Raw genomic sequence first — 9,042 nt, 5'->3', positions numbered from 1 at the left:
GAGTTCAAGGTGATTTTAAACCATTTTAGAATACAACCAAAATATGAGATTTGAGTTTTAAAATCAGTTGAAAATTTTAAAATTTCACAATTTAAAATATTTTTAATAATTACTATAGATTTAAGATTACTTTATAAAATATCAAGTTCAATAAAAATAGATTTTAAACAGATTTAAAATTTTATGTTTAAATAAAGTGGATTTGTCATTTAATATAAATCACCGTAATCAAACCAAAATGCATACCCTATAATAAAGATTGTTTGGGTTTTGCTATATTAATACTTCCTCTGTATCAATATAAGTGGTGTTTTAGGATTTTTATTTTGTTTCAGAATAAGTGAAGTTCACACTAATCTAGATAAATTTAATTGTCATTTGAAATCTCTAGCCAATTACAAAATAGTGTATCTTTTTCAATTGGTTGAACTAGTATTATTTAATGTTATTTTTATACAACCAAGACAAATCACATAAAATTTTGTGGTTTCTTAATCTTTGTGAAAAAACCTTAAAAATCACTTATAAATGATACAGAGAGAAAGTATATAGTACCAAAAACACATTTCATACATCACATTATATTTCCTACTAATCTTAAATAGTTTCTCATACAAATAATTCTAAATTCAAAACGTATGAAATCACAACTACAAATCTACCAAAAACTACAGTTATATGTTACAAAATCAATATTTTTACAAAATAAAAACAAGGATTAAAATCTAGATCTTAGTTAAAAATACACTCCCCTAAAACAATTTATATCAGTAAAATATTTACTTTGATTAGTTTATTTGCATGATATTTTACAAACAAATTAAAATTGTAGAAAAGGCCACTTGACAGCAACTGTTTGATTGTCCAATAACAAACAAACCCATTAATCAGTTTAACGGTTAAAATCCGTTAAAACTAAAACTATAATCCGCTATATAGTTTTTGATACTTCTACCACATAATTCTTGTAGTTTGTCTACTAGTCGGCCATACCTGTATTAAATCCTTGAAAAAGAGACATCATAAATCTGTCAGTATCTTCCATATAACAATTTATCCGCAGAGATTCGTTGTTATCATATGAACACACAATCTAGTCATTTATCCCCAATGTTCATTTGTTATTTTGTTTGACGCTACGCATCATCTGGTGTGGGTGTCCATAAAATGAGACCATAATATGATTTACTGTAAACAATAAATTCTCAAAGCCAACCATATGATTTACTATCACCGAGGATTTTTAAATAAAATATTTTTTCTGACAGAACATATAAAATAAATTAAAAATGGAATTATTATATGTGCTGTTTGATAGCCGGCAAATAGATTATGCCAACCACATTGAGCGAGCGGCGAAGTCATGTCAACACGTTTTACTCTTAATTGTTCTTATAGTTTATGATTAAGGAAGTAGCAAGCGTATTGAAACCTACAGTTATGATTAAGTCTGATATTGCTGGTTTGATTTAGTTTCTGTGTGATGACATAAGAATTATTATTATATACATAAATATAATCCCTTGGAACATCTATAATTGAGATGAGAATGAAGAAAACACACAAGGTCATGTGGGTGAGACACCTCAGAATGTCGTTTAGTAAAGAGGAAACTTTCATCCAAAAGCACGGATCGTACTATTTACACAATTTTGTACATTACTATTTACCCCCACCAAAATCATTCATCTATTTCCCTATGTCCCCCACCTTCTATAATTTAAGGTAGACCTGTAGATTCGGATATTATGGTTCGGTTTAATCGGTTTTTCAATTTATTCGGTATAGAAAAAATCTACCGTATTTAACCGAGTAAAATTCAAGTGGTTATTTGATCATAATTAATAAAATTAACAATGAAAGTTAGAGCACGGGATAGGGCTGGGTGTTCGGATACCCATTCGGGTTTCGGTTCAGTCCATTCGGGTTTCGGGTTTTCGGGGTCAAAGATTTCAGCCCCATTCGGATATTTCTAAATTTCGGTTCGGGTTCGGTTCGGATCTTTGCGGGTTCGGTTCGGGTTCGGATAACCCATTTAAAATGTTTTTAAATTTTCAAAATTCATTATATACTTTAAATTTCAAAATCTATAAGAAAAATAATATATTACATATAAATTTTCATAACATATATGTCAAAATACCTTAATTTAATATATAAATTGGTTTTCTTTGAATATTTGGATAAAGAATCAATAGATATTTAACTATTTTGGTGTTTTCAGTATACTTTAGCTATTTTAAACATTTACTTTTTGACTATTTGCATATATTTTCCGAGTATTTTGGAAAATTAAAGGTATCTTATATATTTTTAATATTTTTAATATACATTATATATAAAATAATGTATATATTTAAGTATATAAATTTATTTCGGATACATTCGGGTACCCAAAATATTTCGGTTCGGATCGGGTTCGGTTTCGGTTCTTTAAATACCAAAATTTTGAACCCATTCGGATATTTAATCAATTTCAGTTCGGATTCGGTGCTACTTTTTCGGATCGGGTTCGGTTCGGTTTTTCGGGTTCGGATTTTTTGCCCAGCCCTAGCACGGGAAGACAATCAGAAAATCTAAAATCGGAACCTGAACTACATACAAACATCAAACCGTATAAAACACGTATTCAGATTCAGACACTGAGAGATTCATGTAAACATTCTAAGGATAAAACCGAAACTTTTCTGATCATTTCTTTTTTCATTTAACAACAGTAATTAAAAAGGAACAAGAGAATTTTTCTTTATTACTTTTTTTTGGAAACGTAACAATAATAAAATGGTCAGTCAAATTTCTCCCAGTCTTGAGTTACATTAGCAGAAGGAGAAGCAGGAGGGGGAGGGTTCAAGCTTCCAACACCGTTTCCGAATGTTTCCCACTCAGTGCTTACAGCCGCTGCTTTGGTTTGATCCACAAACGGGTTTGAACATCTTCCCTTCAACGTATCCACACCCTCCTGCAACTTTTGCACTCTACGCACCTGCAACACAACAAACCCCACCAATCAAATATAATATCCCGTCTCTGTTTACAACTAAATATAGAAAGAAGAAACATGGTCTAATAACATGAACGTATCAAATCTTAAGGCTAAATTAAACCAATGAAACTCATTCCAAGGCTTCATAACTCACAAGTACATAGATAAAACATAGTTTATGATGCAGACAGATGAAGAATGGTAAGAGATATACAACTAACCTCTGCCTTTCGCTGTACTCTAGCTTCTCCTTCTGCCTCGATACCATCCAGTTTAAGCAACTGCCTCATGAGAAGCTCAGCAGTCATGTCAAACTCCTCCACCGCAACTTTCGTCCCTCCATTAACAGAAACTTCTAGAGCAACAACCTAATTTTCCCCCAAAAAAAACAAACAAAATCAGCTTAAGCACAATCCAATAACAAACCAGAAAAAAAAAAGATTGCAGCCTGTAAAAGAAACTCACCTTATCCGAGAGCTTATCGATCTCTCCAGAGACAGATTTAACTGCAGCAATAGACTTAGCCATCTCTTGGGTCATCACTGGAGAAGGCTGCTGTTCAACTACTCTCTTATTATTATTATTAGGTTCCTCCACAAGGACAAGCTTAGACCCATCCTTAACACCAGAAGCTTGAAGTTGCTCAGCGTCATCTTTCTCAACTCCCCTGAACAAGATCTTCCGATCGCTAGTAGCCTCTAATCCAGTTTTCTGGACAAGGGCTTTCTTCACATCCCCTGTTTTAATCCAAAGATCTCAACTTTCAATTTACATCAACACAACCACAAAGAAAGCGACTGCGAAATGAGTTGAAAAAGTTGAGAGCTTTTTTTTTTTACCGAAAGTGGCGAGGGGAGAAACGTGAAGATCGTGGTGAGATGAGCCATGGGAAGCGTTGATCCTGATGGTCTGAGCATAAACGGCGGAAGCAGAGCTGGGATCGTGGTGGAGAGGTTGTGGGTCGGAGGAGGAGGAGGAAGGGTCGTCCCTTCGTTGGACGAGCATACCACCAGGTCTCACTTCCCACTCGGAATCGTCTGTTAAGTTATTATTCATCATCGTCGTCAAAGTAGAATGGGGATTAAACCTCAACAAGATTTAGGGTTTTCGTTCGCACTGTATTGAAAGATTCACCTCCTCATGTCGGGATACTTGCAAATTCTCCAGATAGATAGACCAGGGTTTTTTTCAACTTTAGTTTAGACCACAAAACCCAGAACCCGGTTATCTAGTAAACCGGACCAGACGGAACGGGACGGTCGGTATATGGGTTGTACACCAAAAAAAGCCTGATTGTTGGTTTGATTTGGAATTGAAACAATCGGCCTTGGCTCTTAGACAGGATTGTGATGGGCCGGCACAATACATATGGGAGTGTTCAAGAAAAAAAAAAAGGAAGATCCAGCATGAGCAAAAAGACAGCAAAGATAATGACTACAAATAGTATCAGCTTGAAAGGTATTGATTAGGGTTCACCGAAACAAGTAGCAAGTAGTGTAATGGTTGGTTTTTCCCATATTTTAAGATGGATCAAGCACACAATATCACTCAGCGAAACGCTATCGAGCTGATGGAAGTTGGAAACATGAGCGAAACCGAAATGGTTTCAATCCCTATTTGCATAGTCTTTTTCTTGATGACTCGAACCATAAACCATCCACGATAACTATTTTTTTTCATTGAATTGACAGACCATCCCAGGCCATGAGATGCAAAATTGAGTAACAATTGATAATACAACTATACAGTCAGTCTTATAGTTCTGGTGATCAAGTACCATGCCCAAGGGAATTTAGTGCCAAGACAGAATGCCACATAATAATACTAAAGCTAAAAGATTCTAAAATGCAATCCTAGAGGCAATAGAAGTAAGACACTTTGAAATATTTAGAGCCAGAATTTCTTGGCTGGAAAAATAAGATGCGTAGAAGACTTACAAGTAGTGAGTGCATAACAACAAACTCCACCAAAACAGAAATCTCCGGAAGAATAAGATATGGTGTTTTTCAACTCTTTGTATTTAGCAAGGCTAGTGTTAATAAGAACAAGGTCACACAGCAGGCGCCTATTTTGGTAATAATAAATTTAAATCTATGTGCGGAACAGCAACAAACAACACATTTAGAAACATGGAGCCAAGCACACTCCTCATGAAAGTGTTCACTTTATTTGCTCAAATATAACAAGAAAAACAGATTAGCTTAAGCCTTGTGCGATCCAAACAAAAGCTCCAGTTTAGTGTAATAATCTCCATTCTCCTCCTAACTCTCAAAATCAAATAGGAATAAAAACATTCCTGAGCTTCCACAAACTATAATCAATTATATTTCATTAACATGAACAATACCCCCACCAACTAAGAAGCAACTTTAGCAGCAGCTTCTTGATTGGCTGCAATAATCTTCTTATTCTTCTCAATAGCCGCCGCAACCTCCCCAGGCATATACTTCTCATCATGCTTAGCCAAAACCTCCGTGGCCGAGAAGAAACAATCAAGCCCCCTCGCCTTCCCCGAAACAGCTTTCGTCGACACCTCCTTCCTCACCTCCTCGCTAAACGGCTTGATAAACCCTTCCACCACAACAGAGTGCCCTTCCCTGAACAGATCAGGCAGTGAGCCTCTGTACCTCACGAGGATATCCGTGATCAGATCCGTGATCACGAACTCCATCTCCTGAGACGCCGCGGGCTGCGCCACGCTCCCCTCGAGGACCAGTCCCCCGAGGCGGAACTTGTTCTTCGTCGGATTCGCCGCGAACTTCTCCATGGCGTCGGACGGCGTCAGGTAGAAGACGAGCTGGTCCTGGAACTGGTTGAGGACGATCACCACGAACCCCGCGATGCAGCTGAAGGTCAGGGCGTAGGTCCAGAGGCGGCGGTTCTGCATCTGGCGCGCTTTCGCTCCTATGTCGATCTTCTTGGGGCGGGTCGGGCCGCGGCGGAGGGTGGAGAGGGATCGGAGGAGGAGGGTGGAGGGGGTAGTCGCGGGAGATCTGGTGAGGCGGTGGTAAAGGGGTGGAGAATCGGTTTGGGAGATTGGGAGAGTGGTGGTCGGGTTTCGATAGATCGGAGGATCTGAGAACTCCGACGGAGCATGAATCTAGCCGCCATGTTCTCGTGGGAATCGGAATCAGAGAAAGTTCGTGAGGTTTATGGAGAAAAATTGATACAAGCCGCCCACTGACTATTGGACCACGTCGCGAAACCTCTGGGTGGTTTAGAGAGTTGGTTTGTATCGAATTATACACCAATATTTGATATCTTTGGTTAACAAAAGCACGGGCCGGTTTGATTCAAGTACTTTATTAGTATTAGTTTCAGTTTTTTTTTTAAACGTCTGCATATTACTGATCAGGAAATGAAAAAGGCCATACACAAAAGGCCATACAACAAAGAAGAGTTAAAACGCTCAACCTTAATAATAAAGATCTACGAGCGTAAGAAAGCAGCTTCTCTGTTGATTAAATGATGAAGCCACGCAGGTCCTCCGAGGGCTAAGTAAGATTGGAATCTTCCATCCCTGAGCACACTCTTCGCAATTTCTCTAGCAACTCTGTTTGAAATCGGGGATTCTAATTGAAACGCAACTGCAGGAAACTGTGCACACAAACCTTGAATCCGACTGAGGATGATACGGTATCTGGGCCAGTCTATTGCCTTCCCTATTGCTGCAAATAAATCATGAAAATCAGCAGCAAAAACCACTTCCTGATAACCAAGATCTTTCAAACTCCTCAACGCCCATTCCAAACAACGGAGTTCAGCCGTAAGTCTATTTGGTGAGAACGTGAAGGCGTCCCTCGCATGGTGGAGCACATTACCAGATGGATCCCTAATGATAAACGCCCCCCCACTATGTAGTTTTGCGTTTCTCCAGTTCGCATGGATATTGCATTTCACAAAGCCAGGAATCGGGGGTTCCCACTTCTTACCTTCCTCCAGTAAACCATTCACAGTCTCTTCATTTGCTTGACTATCATTGAGCTCAGTCCACAGTCTTGCATCATCCCTTATTAGTTGCAGCTGCACCTCAATGGAGATTTGAGTTTCCGCGTAAAGAACAGAGTTTCTATTCTTCCAGATCGTCCAGAAAATCCATGGGATAGTTTGGCGTTGAGCTACCGGTAAACTCGGTTCCGTCATCAGCTTAAGATGTAACAAAAGAAGCTCACTCAACGACTGGTCACTTTGAGCTACTACCGGAGTAAAACCCATTCGTGCCCATATGTCTTGCGCCACCGGACAGAGAAATAACACATGCGCAATGGATTCGTTGGCGCCCGAACAGAGCTTGCAATTAGCTTCAACGTTCATTCCCCTCGTGTTCAGTCTCTCCGCGACCGCTAGAGCACCAGATGCAGCTCTCCAGAGGAAGCTTCTTATTTTAGGAACTGTCGGAGCCTTCCATATCAAACGTTTGAGCTCTAAAACCTCGTGGTTCACCTCATCACCTCCTAACGCCTCTGCTTCTTTTTCTTGAGCTGCAAGAGAGTACCCACTTTTAACAGAGTACGAACCATTGGGAGTGAAAGCCCATATCTCTCTATCTTGAGATGCTCCTGTCGGTAACTGAGTAATACGTTGAACTTCGTTGATGGGAAACAACTCATTCAACAAATTCACATTCCAGCTCCCATCACTATTAATTAGAGCGCTCACTTTGAGGTTAGCATCGAATAGGATTTGCTTGCTGACTGGTCTACGGGGAGTGTCATCCATAATCCATTTCTCTGACCACACAAACATCGATGCTCCATCTCCTATAGACTTGATTAACCCTTTTTGCAAGAGGTCACGTCCAAAAAGAATACTACGCCATTTAGTTTTGTTCAAAAATCAGATAATCTTTGTTACATTTGGTTTTCGGTTAATTCAATTAATTTTTTCAAAATTCGTATATAATTTTGGTTTGATTTGGTATAAATTGGTAAGATTTAGTTTTTTTTTTAAATGAACTAGCCGACTACCAAAGCGAATCAATAACGGAACTGGAACCTAGCTCTTAATCGAACATGAACCGAACCCTTCATGTTTGGTTAATTTCAGCAGGACATAATGTTACTTACCCGCAAACTTGCAAATTAAGAGGCATCAGCCATCATGTACAAAAAAATCGATATTATAGGTTGGTAACTTGTTACCAACATAGACCGAAATGAATTAGGGGGTGTATTGAATTAATGATTTTGGGAGATTCTAGGATTTGGTTAAAATCTCATGTTATTTAATCAATGATTTCAATTTTTTTTTTAAATCCAGTGTTATTCAATATGTGATTTGTATAAAGTCATTTAAATTCACCTAAAATTCCCTGTTATTCAATTAACAATTTATAAAAATCATATCAAATCCACTGTTATTCAATTGAAAATAATATTTAGTAAGAAAAGTTAATGATAGAGATTTTAGGAGACTTCATGTTCATTTTTAGTTAAAAATCGTTCTTGTGAAATACCATCTCTACAGATGGTATTTGATCATATTTGAAAATTAATTAATTAATCGTTCTTCCTCACCAAGCCACCCTCTCTTCTCCGTAGAACCCCACGCAGAACTGACCCCACCTCCTCTCTCCTACCCCACCCAAAACTGACTGAAACATTCATGGCATTAAAAAAGTTATGACCTTTGGATCAACTAATCACTTGACGAATCGAATAAAATTTTCTTTGTTCCATTATCCCCAAACCCAATATTGATAATCTCTTAAACCAACAAAAGTTTCCTTCAAAAATTGATTTGCTTTGTATATGAGAAAATATCATTAGTTAAACATTATTATTGCAAATCACCTAAACAATTCTAAAATTTTCAGAAAATATCTCACTAAATCACCTATGAATTCTATGTATATTTTAGAACTTTATTAAAATCACTCATACCACTACAAAACTCACCCAAATCCCACCAAAATTAAAACACTCCAAAATCTCTTTTTTTTTTGTCACGAAACACTCCAAAATCTCTTAAAATCGTTAATTTAATACACCCCCTAGATCTACTTGGTTGGATACACAAAACTATAACTAAAAGCCCTAGGAATCTTTGATTCGAAACTT

General features: G+C 37.7%; 2 protein-coding genes across 2 annotated transcripts; both read right to left on the bottom strand.

The window, feature by feature from the left end:
* Nucleotides 1–2,575: 2,575 nt before the first annotated feature.
* LOC108806888 (BAG family molecular chaperone regulator 4) lies at nucleotides 2,576–4,170 on the bottom strand. The gene is made up of 4 exons (XM_018579097.2): nucleotides 3,823–4,170; nucleotides 3,449–3,720; nucleotides 3,205–3,351; nucleotides 2,576–2,983 (listed from the first exon to the last, which is right to left on the bottom strand). Exons 1-4 carry the CDS (start codon nucleotides 4,040–4,042, stop codon nucleotides 2,786–2,788), a joined length of 837 nt encoding a protein of 278 aa, XP_018434599.1. The 5' UTR covers nucleotides 4,043–4,170; the 3' UTR covers nucleotides 2,576–2,785.
* A 958-nt stretch (nucleotides 4,171–5,128) lies between these two features.
* On the bottom strand, nucleotides 5,129–6,204 carry LOC108806480 (cytochrome c-type biogenesis protein CcmE homolog, mitochondrial). The gene is given in 2 exon segments (XM_018578615.2): nucleotides 5,129–5,972; nucleotides 5,975–6,204. Coding segments are annotated over 2 exon segments (753 nt in total). The 5' UTR covers nucleotides 6,095–6,204; the 3' UTR covers nucleotides 5,129–5,339.
* Between the last annotated feature and the right edge of the window lie 2,838 nt (nucleotides 6,205–9,042).

The sequence above is a fragment of the Raphanus sativus genome, chromosome 6 (genome assembly GCF_000801105.2).
Source record: "Raphanus sativus cultivar WK10039 chromosome 6, ASM80110v3, whole genome shotgun sequence".
Taxonomy (NCBI): domain Eukaryota; kingdom Viridiplantae; phylum Streptophyta; class Magnoliopsida; order Brassicales; family Brassicaceae; genus Raphanus; species Raphanus sativus.
The sequence above is the reverse complement of the archived record's forward strand: the minus strand, read 5'-3'. Positions and strand labels throughout refer to the sequence as shown.

Excerpts from the sequence above, each read along its gene's own strand:
- LOC108806888 (XM_018579097.2), bottom strand. The coding sequence starts at position 4,042 with ATGATGAATAATAACTTAACAGACGATTCCGAGTGGGAAGTGAGACCT. Across the intron at positions 3,352-3,448 it reads TCGATAAGCTCTCGGATAAG|GTTGTTGCTCTAGAAGTTTC; the intron begins GTGAGTTTCTTT and ends GGGGAAAATTAG. Across the intron at positions 2,984-3,204 it reads GAGTACAGCGAAAGGCAGAG|GTGCGTAGAGTGCAAAAGTT; the intron begins GTTAGTTGTATA and ends GTTGTGTTGCAG.